A 16,223-nucleotide genomic window follows, 5' to 3' on the forward strand; every position below is an offset into this window, starting at 1 on the left:
TGATTTTGTATTTTCATTATTATTGGAGGTGTATCTTAAGGATAAATTCCTAAAAGTGGGGCTGCTAGATTAAAAGGTAAATACCAGGGTTTGTTAGATATTATCAAATTCTCCTCCAAAAGGATTTTATCGGTTTGTATTCCTATTAGCAAAGTATGAAAGTTTCTTTTCTCCCACCAACAGAATGTGTTGTCACAGTTTTTGCCCACGTTTTTATTGAGGTATAATTAACATATAGCATTATATCATTTTCAGTTCTACATCATGATTTGCTATTTGTATACATTGCAAAATGATGACTATAGTGAGTCCAGTTAACATCTACTACTATACTTAGTAACAAAGTTTTTTTTTCCTGTGATGAGAACTTTTAGGATTTACTCTCTTAGCAACTTTCAAATACACAGTACAGCATTATTAACTATAATCACCATGCTATACATTACATCTCCATAACTTACTTTATAACTGGAAGTTTTTACGTTTTGACTCCTTTCACTCATTTTGCACAACTCCCCAACCCTCTTTGCCCATTTTTTTTTTAAGTTGAACATCTTTTCTTATGTTTAAGAGCTATTTAAAAATATTTGTGAAATGTCTCCTTATGTCTTTTTCCCATATTTCCATCAGGCTTTTTTTTTTTTTTCTTTATCCCTCAATTTAAGAAAGTTCTTTATATTAGGGATATTAGCTCTTTACTTTTTACTGAGTTTTTCAGTTCTTTTAAATTTCCAAGGTCCCTTTATTATTTTTGATTGTTGCTTTAGAAAAACAAAAACAAAACGGCACCTGTGTGGTTCAGTTCGTTGAGCATCTGACTCTTGATTTCAGCTCCAGTCATGATCTCATGGTTGTGGGATCAGGTCCCAAGTTGGGCTCTGCGTGGAGTGTGGAGCCTCCTTGGGATTCTCTCTCTTCCGTTCTCTGTCCCTCTCTGGCTCATGCTTGCTTTTTCTCTCTCTCAAAAATAAACAAACTTAAAGAAAACAACATAAAACATGCTATTATATTCCCCCCAGTGGATATAACTTTTTTTTTTTTTTTTTACTTTGAAGATACTGTTAGATTTTTTTCCTTCCCTCTTGTTTTTTAGTGTGGTAAATATACATAGCATAATTTTTACCATTTTATTTCATTTTATTAAAAAAATATTTTTTAATGTTTATTTTTGTGTGTGTGTGAGAGAGAGCGAGCGAGCATGTGTGCAAGGTGGGCAGGGGCAGAGAGAGAGGGAGACAGAGTCTGAAGCAGACTCTAGGCCCTGAGCTGTCAGCACAGAGCCCAGTGTGGGGTTCGAACCCATGGACCACGAGATCATGACCTGAGCTGAAGTCAGACACTTAGCCCACTGAGCCACTCAGGTGTCCCAACTTTTACCGTTTTAAACATTTTTAGGTATACAGTTCAGTGGCATTAAATACATTTACACTGCTGTGCAACCATGGCCACAATCCATCTTCAGAACCTTTTTCATCTTCTTAAGTGGAAACGTGTACCCATTAAACAAGAACTCCTTGGGGCGCCTGGGTGGCGCAGTCGGTTAGGCGTCCGACTTCAGCCAGGTCACGATCTCGCGGTCCGTGAGTTCGAGCCCCGCGTCAGGCTCTGGGCTGATGGCTCAGAGCCTGGAGCCTGTTTCCGATTCTGTGTCTCCCTCTCTCTCTGCCCATCCCCCGTTCATGCTCTGTCTCTCTCTGTCCCAAAAATAAATAAACGTTGAAAAAAAAAAAATTTAAAAAAAGAACTCCTCTTTCCTCCTCCTCTTAGTTTTTTATTTTTATTTTATTTTTAATTTTTTAATGTTTTATTTATTTTTGAGAGAGTGCAAGTGGGGGAGGGGCAGAGAGAGGGAACAGAGGATCTAAAGTGGGCTCTGCACTGAGAGTAGCAAGCCCGATGTGGGGCTCGAACTCACGAACTGTGAGATCATGATCTGAGCCAAAAGTTGGACGCTCGACTGACTAAGCCATCCGGGTGTCCCCTCCGTTAGTTTTTTGAAGTGACTTCTCTATGTAAGTTTTTGCTTTTTTAAATGTTTATTTTGGTCCACTTGTCAACCCTAGAAATCTGGTGAATCTTGGATTTTCCTGTCATTTTAAAGAATAACCACTAAGAGGTTGCTTGGTAATTTAGAACATGCGGTGAGACTTGGCAACTTTGAGATGTACTGTGGGCCACCCTGGGCCATTTTGGGGGGATATCTGTATGTATTTTCTTGTGGACTATTTAGATTCCCCAGAGAAGAATCTTCTAATTTCCTGCTTGGATGGTAAAGCAAACTGCCAAGGTTCTGGGAAATGAGTGGGAAAGTGTTGGGATGCATATATTTAGTGTATAAATCCATCTTCATATTGTGTCTGGGATCGTCCTGGCTGCAGAGCTTCATTCACTTTTACCCTTTCTGGAGAATAAACTTCCAAAGTTGGGTAGTGGAGGGGCAGTTACCTCCTGGGTGGAGTTGGGGAGGGATTTGGGGTCTCACTGCTTAAACTCTGGGGTATAGTGTAGGGTAATTGTTCGGGCCTGTTTAGTTGAGGCATCCCCAAAAATCAGTATCTGCTCCCAGGGCTGATCTCTTCCTTAAGCTATAAACCTTTTTCTGGGATCTAAATGGGGAAATGGGTTGGGGAGGGAATTCACTGTGTAAAATTCTATATCCTGTTGAACCCCTGCCTTCAGTTGTGCATGATGTGCCTGACTAGCTTGGTTCGTCCTCCCCAGAAAGTAAAACTTTGGTTATCTGCCAGGGTAGGAGAATGCGCATCTTGGGGGTCTAACTGCTTCTTATTCAGACTTTAAATGGGTCCCTCCTTTTTGAGCTCCCTTCTTTGTTTTACAAAAATTTTTATTATTTTTAAAAAAATTTTAATATTTATTTGAGAGAGGGAGAGGGAGGGAGGGAGGGAGGGAGAGAGAGAGAGAGAGAGAGAGAGACACCCCATGAGTGTGGGAGGGGCACAGAGGGAGGGAGACAAGAATCCGAAGCAGGCTCCAGGCTCTGAGCTGTCAGTACAGAGCCTCATATGGGGCTTGAACTCACAACTAGTGAGATCGTGACTGAGCTGAAGTCGGATGCTTAACTGACTGAGCCACCCAGTGCCCCTTAAAGATTTTATTTTTAAGTAATCTGTACACCAAACGTGAGCTTGAACTCAACCCTGAGATCAAGAGTTGCAGGCTCTACCAGCTGAGCTAGCCAGGTACCCCTTGAACTCCCTTCTCTTGACCTTCATAGGTATTGTTGCTTCTATTCCTGAGCCTTTCTGAGGTCCTGTAACTTGCTTCTGGTCTTCCCCTGCTGCTGGCTTAGATTTTCATTCTTTTGGCCTGCTCATCACTCAGTTATGTGCTTTCTTCTTTCAAAATTGTATTCTTGTGGGGCGCTTGGGTGGCGCAGTCGGTTAAGCGTCTGACTTCAGCCAGGTCACGATCTCACAGTCCGTGAGTTCGAGCCCCGCGTCAGGCTCTGGGCTGATGGCTCAGAGCCTGGAGCCTGTTTCCGATTCTGTGTCTTCCTCTCTCTCTGCCCCTCCCCCGTTCATGCTCTGTCTCTCTCTGTCCCAAAAATAAATAAACGTTGAAAAAAAAAAAACAAAATTGTATTCTTGTCTGCTTTTTTAAAAAATTTTTTTTAAAGTTTTTTTTAATGTTTATTCATTTTTGAGAGACTGAGAGAGACAGAGCATGAGTGGGGAAGGGGCAGAGAGAGAGGGAGACACAGGATCTGAAGCAGGCTCCAGGCTCTGAGCTGTCTGCACAGAGCCCGACGCGGGGCTCAAACTCACCAACCGTGAGATCATGACCTGAGCCGAAGCTGGACACTCAACCGACTGAGCCACCCAGGCGCCCTTTCTTGTCTGCTTTTTAATTTTCTTTGTCCGTGACAGTTTTCCCTTCTTAAAACCCATTTCTGTCATCTTAATGGGATTTGGAGAGGGAACTGAGGTAAACATGTGCTCAGTCCTTTTTTTTTTTTTCCCAGAGAAAACTGATGCACAAAAAAGTAATACAACTTTTCTTAATAAGCTAATAGCAAGCTGAAATTAGATTATTAGTTTTTTGATTCATAGTCTATTATTTCTTCTGCCCCACCACCCACAACAGCCGACACCTTTCATTCTGCACTGAAGAGCCTTCAGTAGTGCTAGATCTTATTAAATCTGAGGAGGGATCCTGTTTGGTTTTTGACTATCATTTTCATCTATCATTCCTAATAAGTGTGTCCCTGAACTTCATATATGCGTATGTGTGCGTGTGCTTTTTTACTTAGATTCACTTGAGAATCAGAACCCTAACTGTGTGAGAGCACCTGATGGGCTCATATCCCTGCATAGTCACTCAAAGTTTTTGACTAAGAGGAAGCTGGTTTCCCTCTTGAGGTACTGATGTTGCTTGCATTGTCTGCCTCTGGATGTCTATACCCAGCAAAAGTATCGCCCTTCCTTTCTAAAATTTGATGTATAGAACACACTCTTTTAAAAAAAAATCTTTTAATGTTTATTTACTTTTGAGACAATGCAAGAGACAGAGTGCAAACAGTGGAGGGGCAGACAGAGGGAGACACAGAATCCGAAGTGGGTTCCAGGCTCTGAGCTGTCAGCCCAGAGCTTGATGCGGGGCTCGAACTCCTGACCTTGTGAGATCATGACCTGAGCTGAAGTCGGACCCTTAACCGACTGAGCCACTCAGGCACCCCTAGAACACACTCTTTTTATATGGAATCAGTTTTAAATGGTATGTGGTCCCCCCTCCTTCCCCATCCTTCATTTTACAAATGAGAACACAGAATTTGGGTGACTGACTTAAAGTCACTTAGCTAACAAGAAGCAGTGTCAACACTGACCGATTTTCTTCTGACTCCCTACCCTGTTTACTCCATCAGAAATTGACTGCATTTTGGGAAATGATCTTGACATTTCTGTCAGAGTCAGCTATACCAAATGGGGTCATGTGAGAGTATTCATGTCTTCCAGTTTTCACTGTGGGGAAAACCTTAATCAGGTAAGGATTTCGTTATGTCTGATAGTCTAAATTGCACTTCATAGGCTTTTTTTTGCCCCTAAGAGTTTTCTAACTTCTAATGCTGTGATTATATCTTAATGACATTTTTAGGGTAAATGTGTAACTCTTCTTTGTCTTCACAGCTGCATCAAGATCTCATTATGCATCAGAAAAATGAAAAAACAGAAGAAAATTTTATGGAGGAAAGGAATCCATTTAGCCTTTTCTGAGAAATGGAATACTGGATTTGGAGGCTTTAAGAAGTTCTGCTTTCACCAACACTTGTGCATTCTGAAAGCCAAATTGGGAAGGCCAATTATTTGGAGCAGGCAGCTGAGGCATTTCCAGTGCAGAAAGAAGGCCCTTCAAATCCAGAAGACATGGATCCAGGATGCACCTTTTTTTGCTAAGGCAAAGTCCGGTGTGGCTTCTCAGAATGTTAGTACTTTGCCCTCTAAAGTGAAAAGAAAAGACTCTAAACACTTCATTTCCTCCTCAAGGACCCTCCTGAAACTCCAAGCAGAGAGGCTGCTATCATCAACAAAGAACTCTGACCATGAATACTGTGGAGATAAAAGTCTCTTGAAGGCAGTTGCTGACTTACCAGCAAATAGTGTTTTAGGTCAGGTCAGTGGTCACAGACCTAGGACGGAGCCACAAGCTTCTGACTTTCCCATGAAGTTCAATGGGGAGAGCCAAAGTCCAGGTGAGAGTGGCACAATTGTGGTCACCTTGAGCAACCATAAGAGAAAGCGCTTTTGTTATGGCTGTTACCAAGGGCTGGAGCACCACAGAAATGGGGGACCCCTGATTCCAAAAAAGTTTCAACTTAACCAACATAGAAGAATAAAAGTATCTCCTCTTATGATGTATGAGAAATTATCCATGATTAGATTTCGGTACAGGATTCTCAGATCCCAGCACTTCAGAACAAAAAGCAAAGTTTGCAAGCTAAAAAAAGCCCAGCGAAGCTGGGTGCAGGTCACTGGGGACCATCAAGAGACCCTTAGGGAAAACAGTGAGGGTGGCAGTTGCAGCCCATTCCCTTCCCCAGAACCTAAAGACCCTTCTTGTCGGCATCAACCGTACTTCCCAGATATGGACAGCAATGCTGTGATGAAGGGAAAGAACTCTCATGTGCCTGATGGCCACACTAAAGGAAGCCCTTTCTTGGGCAAGGAGCTTAGTTTAGATGAAGCATTCCCTGACCAACAGAATGGTAGTGTCACATACACCTGGGACCAGTCACCCTGTTCTCCTAAGTGGGAGTGTACAGAGCTGATTCATGATATCCCCTTATCAGAACATGATTCTAGTAACATGTTTATCTCAGAAAACGAAAGAGAAGTTATGACTCTGGGTCAGGAAAATCGGACAAGTACTGTCAGTGATGACAGAGTAAAACTGCCCGTGTCTGGGGCAGATCAGTCTGTGAGTGATGTAGATGGGCCTGTGTCCGAAAAGACTGAGAGCTCATGCCAGATGGATGAGGATGGATCTCTCAAGCAGAACATTCTTAGTTCTAAGTTGCTGGACCACCCTTACTGTAAAAGTCCACTGGAGGCTCCTCTGACATGCAGTGGACTCAAACTCGAAAATCAAGCAGGAGATGGGAGGAACAGTCAGAAAGCATCTCCCGTGGATGACGAACAGCTGTCAATCTGCCTTTCTGGTACGCACTCTTCCTTTATTCTCCCTCAACCTGCGGCCCACACTTGCTGTCCATTATCTTTTCTTTCTTTGTTTTTTTTTTAAGTTTGTTTATTTTTGAGAGACAGAATGAGTTGGGGGAGGGGCAGAGAGAGAATCCCAATCAGGCTCCGTACTGTTCCCACGGAGCCCGATGTGGAGCTCAAACTCACAAACCATGAGATCGTGACCTGAGCCAAAACCAAGAGTTGGATGCCTAACCGACTGAGCCACCCAAGTGCCCCCCATTATCTTTTCGGGGAGATTCCTGTTTTTTCCTTCCACGCATGGATTTCCTTTTAAGCATTTAGACATTCTTCTTTGGAGTCTTCTATATTGCTGTATTATGGAGATGTTCAATACTTTAAGTTTTGGTTGATGGTATTTGTGTTGCTTCCAGTTGTTTTCTTCTATAAATGATAGTGCAATGAAACTACTTCTATATACTTTAACAGTTTTTCTCTAAGTTAAATTTGTAGTAGTGGAATTGATGATGAACAAATACACTTAAAATTTTAAGAGAATTGTGAAATTACCCTCCAAAAAGTTGAACCAGTTTACACTTGTTAAAATTTACTAATCTTCTCTTCTAGATCACCTGAGAGTTGTTTTGATTTGTGTTTTTGAGTTTAAAGTTTGAACATCTTTTTCTGTGTTTCTTGGCCATCTTTGGTTTGTATATAATTTTCCTTTGCCTAGAAGTTCCTATATGCCAGGCACTGTGCTAGTTCTGAGACTGTGGCAGTGAGCAAGAAACAGTGATTCCTACCTTGTTAAATTTTAATTACAAATGTCCTAAGAGTTTAAGTTTTTCCTTCCCCAAAGGTAAAAGTACCCTGACTTTGAGTGTGGTAATTTCGCTTAAAGGAAATTATCAATTCTTCACTGTGAAACTTATCTATCTTTAATGGCTTCGTTTTTACGTCATACTTTAAAAAGTCTTCTTGTCAAAATCTACCCCATGAGTAAGCTGGTGTAAACATTTTTGGAAGACAATATGGCAATATTAGTCTTTGACCCATTCCCCTTCTTGCAGTTTATCCAAAATAGGAATATATTTATTTGCATAGGGACATTACTTATAGTATTGTCCTGGTAGTAAAAAAACTGGAGACAACTGGAGCACCTGGGTGGCTCAGTCAGTTGAGCGTCTGACTTCGGCTTAGGTCATGATCTCGTGGTTCGTGAGTTCGAGCCCCGCGTTGGGCTCTGTGCTGACAACTCAGAGCCTGGAGTATGCTTTGGATTCTGTGTCCCCCTCTCTCTCCGCCCACCCCTACTTGCTCTCTGTCTCTGTCTTTCAAAAATGAATAAACATAAAAAAAAAAATTTTTTTAATAAAAACAAAACAAAACTGGAGACAACCAAAAAAAAGTTTCTATGGAAGTATAAATTACAGCACATCTGGGCAATAGTACATTATGAAGCTGTTAAAAAGTTCAGTCTATATTTTGAACTGAAAGCTGTCTACATAAAGTGAAAAAAGCAAGTTGCAAAACAGAATGATGCCACTTTGTTAAGAGATATACACACAAATGGAGCATATGTATAGAAGTGTGCACACACATTTGTATCGGCCACATCTGGAAATAGATATCAAATTGTTATAAAGGGCTTTTCTGGGGAATTAGGAGAATTACTTCTTGGTGGTTTAAACAATTCTGAGCACTTTGTTTTTTTAACCATTAAGTGTGTATAGAAAGTTTTTCTCCACAAAAAGACACAGAGTAGTACAGAGTCCTAGCAAATCTTTAAAAACAAAACAGTTTCTGTTGTTTATACTGTCTTAGAATAGGGAAAGGCAAATTCTCTACTATAAAGTTAGCAAAACCATATAATACATAAACCTGAAAAAGTAAGCATTTACGCATAGATACCAATTAACTTAAAGAGATGTAGCACTTCCAAAAGCAATTGATCAATTGACTAATGGCATACAGTAAGACTGTAGTGTGACATGAGGAAGTAGGCATTTTTACAGAATGCACACGTGGTGATCTGGAAAGTAATTCATTATTTTAATAGACTGAGGAAAGAAGAACCAGAAGAACCATTTTTGGGGTTTTACTTAGCATCTCCATGCTGACTGAAAAGGGTTGAAGGCAGAGCAACAGCTACTGCCCATCACAGCCCTCCCTGCACCAGCAAAAAAAAAATTACCCGAGTAGAGATAAGCCCACAATCTATCACCAAATATGAGGAAAGCCAGCACAATGAAAAGGACAAATTCAACAAATAAAGGAACTAAACGTGAATAATCAGGATTAATAGAGCAATTAGAATAAGAATCCATACGGGACAATCAGTATAGTGAATGCTCCTTTAACTGACTTCTGTAGCATTAGTTAATACTAAGTTCCACGGCATGGTGAATGCTGGCTTTTCTCTAATAGAACTACACATGTTCACTGCAGTAGATTGATACACTTATCAAGAGCCAGTTGTACTTACTACAGTTTACTTACCGTTTTATAGTTGTAAATATTGCATAAAACTGGTTTTGGAAGGAAAAAAAATAGATTCCTATGTCAGTATATTCTAGGTAGATTAAAAATTTAACCAGTTAGAAACAAACACACACAAACCTGTACACAGATGTTCATAGCATCATTATTCATCATAGCCAAAAAGTAGAAACAATCCAAATGTCCATCAACTGATGAACAAGTAAGTAAAATTTGGTATTTTATACAATGGGATATTCTGGCATAAAAAGGAATGAAGTACTGCTGTATGTTTCAGTGTGGATGAACCTCGAAAACATGCTAAGTAAAAAGAGCCAGGCTCAAAAGGCCACATACTATGTGATTCTATTGATTTGAAATGTCCATGGTAGGCAAATACAGAGATAGAAAGTAGGTTAATAGTTGCGAGGGGCTGTAGAGAGGAAGCAATGAGGAGTGACTCCTAACTGGTACAAAGTTTCTTGTGGAGTAATATGAATGTTAGTAAATTAGGTGATAGTAATGGTTGGACAACTCTGAATTTCCCAAAAAAAAAAAAAAAATGAATTTTACACTTTAGAAGAGTAATTTTTTGTGGTATGTGAATCACGGGTCAGTAAAGCTATTAAAGAGAACACATTTTATAACACTGTTTTATAATTTCACATTAATAATACATTTAATAATTTTCTGTTATTTTTTGAGACAGTGTATGTGCAGAGATGGGACAGAGGGAGAGAGAGAATCCCAAGCAGGCTTAATGCCCAGCATAGATCCCAGTCTCACCATGAGATCATGACCTGAGCCAAAGTCAAGAGTAGACATTCAATCAACTGAGCTACCCAGGCGTCCCAGTAATACATTTTAAAGCCTGATAGGAAACTCAGACGCAATATACCAGTTTGACTCCATAAACACTAAAGCTGCGTGTGTATATAAGAAGTCATTAATGAAAATGTAGAACTTTTAGATATGCATGTCCTTTGACCCAGAGATTTAACTTTTAGTGAGTGTGTTGTGAGGAAACAACAGAACCAGGATATATCAAGGGTTTTAGTTGTGACATTAATTGGAGAGCTAAAAAATTAACAAATGGTCCCAAGTAGGGAATTGTTTATGGCATACCCATTTACTGGGTTACTAGATTGTTTTGAATTGGCCTAGGGAAAAAAAAATTCCATAGTGTATTGAGTGGGATAAAATAACTTCAAAAAGAGAAACTAGAGTGCTACTTACATGTTGAATAAATAATGTTCATATTAAAGGGCATAAAAGTTCTAAAGGAATTAGAGGATGATTGCCATTTTATTTTAAAATGTTTATGGTCATGTATTAGAAAAAAAATACTGGGGCACCTGGGTGGCTCGGTTCGGTGTCCGACTTCGGCTCAGGTCATGATCTCACGGCTTGTGATTTTGAGCCCCATGTGGGGCTCTGTGCTGACAGCTCAGAGCCTGGAGCCTGTTTTGGATTCTGTGTCTCCCTCTCTCTCTCTGCCCCTCCCCCACTTGCGCTCTGTCTTTCCCTCTCTCTCAAAAATAAATAAATATTAAGAAAAAAAATCCTGGGCCCCTGGGTAGCTCAGTCGGTTGAGCACTGAGCGTCTGACTCTTGATTTAGGCTTCGATTTACATCAAAATGAATTCCAACTGTAAATAAAAGATTTAGTTAATAGTTCTAATATTATTTGAGTGATCTTTTCCCTGTGGTTATGAGTTGCTACCTGTTATTAGGTCTCTTTCTGGATTTGGTTTTTCAATTTCTATACCAGTAGTAGTCTGTCTTAATTCTAGTAGTTTTATAATTTTTTTTAAAAAGTTTATTTTGACAGTGTGTGTGAGCAGAGGAGGGGCAGAGAATCCCAAGTAGGCTCTGTGCTATCAGCACAGAGCCCGGCGCAGGGCTCACACTCACAAACCATGAGATCGTGCCCTGAGCCAAAATCCAGGGTGGGACGCTTAACCAGTGGAGCCACCCACATGCCCCAGTTTTATAATTTGATGGGACTAGGCCCTTCTCCTCTCTTGCCCTCCCTTATTCACCTCTCCTCTTTATTTCTTTTCAAAAATTCCTAGGAATTTCTCATGTTTTGGTCCCAAGATGAATTTTAGATTTGTTTTTTCAATTAAACAAACAAAAATAATGGCTTTGATTGGTATTGCATCACATTTATAGACTAAGGGGAAATTACATTTATTATAATACTGAGTTTTCCTGTCTAAAAACAAAGAATTACTCCATTTATTGACCTATGTCCTTTCACCAGAATTTTGTGCTTTTCACTTAGGCTTGCACATTTCTTAAGTTTAGTCTTAGCTATTTCATGCCTTATTTTGTCATTAAGATTTTGTTTTAAGTAATCTCTGCATCCAATGTTGGGCTCGAACCTACAACCCTAAGATCAAGAGTGGCATGCCCCACTGAGCCAGCCAGATGCCCCATGCCTTCCTTATTTTTGATGGGACCTTTCTGACATGTGTATTGTATTTTGTTGAAGAAGCAAATGGTTCCATTTCTTGTATGCACAACACAACCTCATTCCACATTCATGGTGGGATGTGACCTGTCAATTGCCTTTAGAAAAAACTATCCAGCACATTTGGTTTAAGATGAGCAATTTAACTTCTGAACACTTCAGGTTTTGTTTTTCATATTATTTCCTTTTGTGGGTTTTTTTTTAATTCTTAGTTTATTAATCCTCTCATGAAGGATTTCTGCAGTATTTATCTGCACAATCCCACAGATAAAGTCACTGTAGAATCTTTACTCCTTTTTGCTGGCACCAACATTGGCTTTTGCAGTCCCCCTGACTTTCTGCATTCTGTTCTTGTGTTCTTTTGTTGTTTTCTTGAGGTCTTTTTCTTTTCATACAGGCCGTCTTACAAGACTGTGGGTTAGTTTTTCTTTGCATAATCCAAGGACTCATAAATCATGCCAAAGCCAGTCGCCTTGCCACCACCAAAATGGGTTCTGTATCCAAATACAAAGATGACATCTGATGTGGTCTTGTACATTTTGGCTATTTTTCCCCGAATTTCTGACGTAGGTACTTTTGCCTTTTCCAGATGAAGAACATCAGTGACCACTTGTTTCTGCTGAAATAGTGGACTGGTCATGAACTTGCTGGTCCCAACAGTTACTGTTGTTGTGTTGTTCATGATGGCTGAGCTTCTAGCAGCCAGGGAGAAAGAGTTACTACCTTTTGTTACTACCTTTTGTGCTGGCAGATGGACTATAATTTGAATTCTAGTTTTTGTTTTCTTTTTCCCCTAACATTTTATCATTTCTTTCTTGGTCACATTGAAGTTTTAGTACTATGCCAAATGCATTTTTCCTTTTTGGTTCATTAGTTTGTGAATGCAAGTGGGTAAAAAATAATGGGTTTAATTCTCATCTTAAGAAGCCATTTTCTGGGTAATTCTTGGCCAGGGGGTATTAAAAGGAAAAGATGCAGTGAAGAACAAGTTGCTTTTGTAGAGAAAAGATAATAGGTATCTCCTGCTTTGGAGGCAGCATAGGTTAATAGTTAATGGTTAACTTTCTGTGGTCATATAACCTATAATCAGAATCTTACTCTGCCATATGCTACTTAAGGGTTCTTGGGAAAGTTACTTAACCTCCCTAAGCTTCCTACCTCCATTGGTAAAGTAGGGATGCTGTCTAACACAGGGTAGTTAAAAGGATGAGATGTAGTAGTGCTTGGTTTATGATAATGCTATTTGAATGCAGTTTTACTTCTGGTCCCAGTGAGATGTGTGTATCAATAAGACATTGTCCTCTAGGGTTCTCCTTGAACATCCACACAGGACCTTTCTGCTGCATTAGAAATCCATGTTTATCATCTGAAAGTGAAAACAAAAATGCAGATAAGAAGAAACAAAAATAACTTAAAATCCCCCCAATACTACCATCCATAGATAACACTGTTAAGAGGGATACCTCTTTCCTATGACACTAGTTTGGAATTGGGGTCAATATCCCATTGATAGAGGAGACTGCTTTCTTTTTTTTTTTTTATTAAAAAAAAAATTTTTTTTTTTCAACGTTTATTTATTTTTGGGACAGAGAGAGACAGAGCATGAACGGGGGATGGGCAGAGAGAGAGGGAGACACAGAATCGGAAACAGGCCATCAGCCCAGAGCCTGACGCGGGGCTCGAACTCACGGACCGCGAGATCGTGACCTGGCTGAAGTCAGACGCTTAACCCACTGCTCCACCCAGGCGCCCCAGGAGACTGCTTTCTTATTTGAAGAGTCTCAAGGTTGCTGAGCCTACAGTTTACTCTTTTATTATTAGGGGCATTATTTTTGTATGAAATGTGCTCTCCAAATGCAGTTTCTCAAATGTTGGGATTCCTTATCTTCTATTTGAGTTCATTTTCCCATGTAGACAGACATAAGGCTGTTCTTAGGTAACCTGTAAACACTTGTTGGCAAATACAAGTTTAGAAGCCCCAAATCTTTACCTCCTTCTCTTATGAAGCTGGAACAAAGGATTCCCTTTCTGTCTTCTTTATGCCTAAAGCCTAGACCAGAACCAGGTGTAAACAATCAGCGTTTTCCTGTTTACTATATCCTGACCTTTGCTCTGAAGCCTTTCAAATTGGGAGCCTTCTGGTAGGAGACTAACAAAAGGAAGATCTGTTTTTCACACCTTTGTCTGACCCTCCCTCAAAAAAATCCACCCTGTTCTTGGGACAGTTACTCCATTCTCTTTCCTGTCCATTTTGTACTGATGTGTACCAGAGGCCATTCTTGAAGGTAGAAAGGTAACTGGGTAAAATAAGTGGCTAACAGTGCTCATTCTTCCCATCTTAATTCTGGAAACTTTTAGACTGATGGTTAATTAGGTTATTGCTCTCCCCATTCAGCATCAGTGAATGTCCTAAGTCATGTCAGCATTTTTGTGAGCCTTTCTTTTCCTCAGCTTCTGTGTATTTCCTTAGAAATAAAGCCCTGATTTTATTTCCTAGGACCTTTTTAAGTATGTTTGTTCAGTGGGTCCTCGTGGAAGCCATTAAAATGCGTATACATCTTATTTGACCCAAAGACTGTCCTATTCTGGCCAAGAAGTCGTCCTTTAATTCTGCTTCCCCTTTTAAAATATGCTGACACACACTTACCAAATAATAGTGACTGCGATCTCAACAAATCCCTCAACAAATTGTGGTTTTTGAAAAGATAACTCCTTTAGGGGCACCTGGGTGTCTCAGTTGGTTGAGCATTCAGCTTCAGCTTAAGTCATGATCTCAGGGTTTGTGATTTCGAGCCCCGCATTGGGCTTGCTGCTGTTAGCTCTGAGCCCACCTTGGATCCTCTGTAGCCCTGCCACCCCTTCCCCACTCACGCACACATGCTCTCTCTCTCAAAAATAAAAAAATATTTTAAAAAAGAAAACTCCTTTAGTTACCAGATGTGATACACATTTAACCAGGTGATGAAACCATTTTAGATTTCACTCTTTAGAAGGGAAGATTCTTCTTCAAGGTTAAACTACTGAGTGATGTCAATCTTCAGTTTTAGCTAGCCATTTTCTAACAGTGCATCAGTAGCTTTAAAAATCCAATGTGAAATGATACCTTAAGGCATTTCTCTCTGGATTGGAATGGTGAGGGCCTGATCTATTTTATTTCTTACAAAACATAACTTTTAATTAAAAGATTTCTGTATAGCATAATGCATAGGTTAAATGTGTGGTTAGTGTTGTGTATAGGTTAAATATTGGGAGAATGACTTTTGCTGAAAATGGTTTTTCCACTGTAATTTCTCTTCCTTTATTTAAGGATTCCTAGATGAGGTTATGAAGAAGTATGGCAGTTTGGTCCCACTCAGTGAAAAAGATGTCCTTGGAAGACTAAAAGATGTCTTTAATGAAGACTTTTCTAATAGGTTTGTCCATAATGCTTAATTTAAGCCCTTGAAAATAAAATTGTTGGCACATGTGACTTTTAAAAAAGAAGATACTTAGTAAATTTAGTGGAACTCGTGTTTCTTTCAAAATCTTTTTCAGAAAACCATTTATCAATAGAGAAATAACAAACTATCGGGCCAGGCATCAAAAATGCAACTTCCGCATCTTCTACAATAAGCACATGCTGGATATGGATGATCTGGCAACTCTGGATGGTCAGAATTGGCTGAATGACCAGGTTAGTGTATTGTAGGTTCTCAGTGTGGAAAAGTTGCAGAGGATGTTGGATAATAAAATATAATTAACGTTTGGGTTGGTCTCATAGTTATGTTTTGAATAAGGATTCTTTACCCTTACTAAAGCTACTCATTCACCAACCCCAGCATCCAAAAGGTTTGATTACTGTTAACGGTGTCAGTGTTATTCATTCTGATGGGATGTTCTGAATTGTATAGGGTTAGTAAGCTGGTTTTATGTTGACTTTTTATAGGTCATTAATATGTATGGTGAGCTGATAATGGATGCAGTCCCAGACAAAGTAAGTGAAAGTTACTCTTCAGGAGAGAGAATTCTTGTGTATTAAAATGAGGTTTCTTTTTAACTTGATGTAATTATTTGATATTCCTTCGATTTTTTTTTTTAATATTCCTTCGATTTTTAAAGGTTTTGATTTTATCTTGATCAGGCGCTAACAGGTTGGGCATAGGTTCTAGACAATATTTGAGCATAAGAAAGTCAGATTGCCAGTGTTTTCCTACATGTTTATTTACTTTTGAGAGCGAGCGAGCATGAGCGGGAGAGGGACAGAAAGAGGAAACACAGAATCTGAAGTGGGCTTCAGGCTCTGAGCTGTTAGCACAGAGCCTGTCGTTGGGCTTGAACCCACGAACTGCAAGATCATGACCTGAGTGGAAGTCAGACACTTAACCGGACTGAGCCATCCAGGCCTACCTTTTTTTTTTTAAGATTTAATTTAAGATTTAAGTAATCTCTGTATGAGTGGCTTGAATTCACAATGCAAGATCAAGAGTCACACACTCCACCAACTGAACCAGACAGCCACCCCAAGGAGGCTTTTTTAAGGTGTGAAAAAAGTTGGGGCGCCTGGGTGGTTCAGTCAGTTGAGCATCCAACTCTGGCTCAGATCATAATCTCCCGGTTGGTGAGTTTTAGTCCTG

General features: G+C 39.9%; 2 protein-coding genes and 1 pseudogene across 5 annotated transcripts in view; 1 reads left to right on the forward strand and 2 right to left on the reverse strand.

Moving 5' to 3' along the window:
* The window catches only part of SENP5 (SUMO specific peptidase 5), a 51,672-nt gene that overhangs the window by 15,562 nt on the left and 19,887 nt on the right, over positions 1 to 16,223 (forward strand). For 2 of the 4 annotated variants that reach the window (XM_043594489.1, XM_043594491.1), the window contains exons 2-5: positions 5,145 to 6,673; positions 14,918 to 15,023; positions 15,145 to 15,283; positions 15,536 to 15,583. In XM_043594489.1, coding sequence (XP_043450424.1) covers positions 5,176 to 6,673; positions 14,918 to 15,023; positions 15,145 to 15,283; positions 15,536 to 15,583 — 1,791 coding nt within the window. In that variant the 5' untranslated portion in view covers positions 5,145 to 5,175. Of the gene's footprint in view, positions 1 to 4,632; positions 5,002 to 5,144; positions 6,674 to 14,917; positions 15,024 to 15,144; positions 15,284 to 15,535; positions 15,584 to 16,223 lie in introns of those variants that run through there. The other 2 variants (XM_043594490.1, XM_043594492.1) reach the window with 2 other exon arrangements.
* Positions 11,277 to 12,292, reverse strand: LOC122491581 (annotated as a pseudogene).
* Positions 11,277 to 16,223, reverse strand: part of NCBP2 (nuclear cap binding protein subunit 2) — a 40,019-nt gene continuing 35,072 nt past the window's right edge. Inside the window, exon 5 of the mRNA XM_043594496.1 lies at positions 11,277 to 12,976. Within this exon, the coding sequence (XP_043450431.1) occupies positions 12,973 to 12,976 (4 nt within the window). The 3' untranslated portion in view covers positions 11,277 to 12,972. The remainder of the gene's footprint in view (positions 12,977 to 16,223) is intronic.

This window comes from Prionailurus bengalensis, chromosome C2 (genome assembly GCF_016509475.1).
Source record: "Prionailurus bengalensis isolate Pbe53 chromosome C2, Fcat_Pben_1.1_paternal_pri, whole genome shotgun sequence".
NCBI lineage: Eukaryota > Metazoa > Chordata > Mammalia > Carnivora > Felidae > Prionailurus > Prionailurus bengalensis.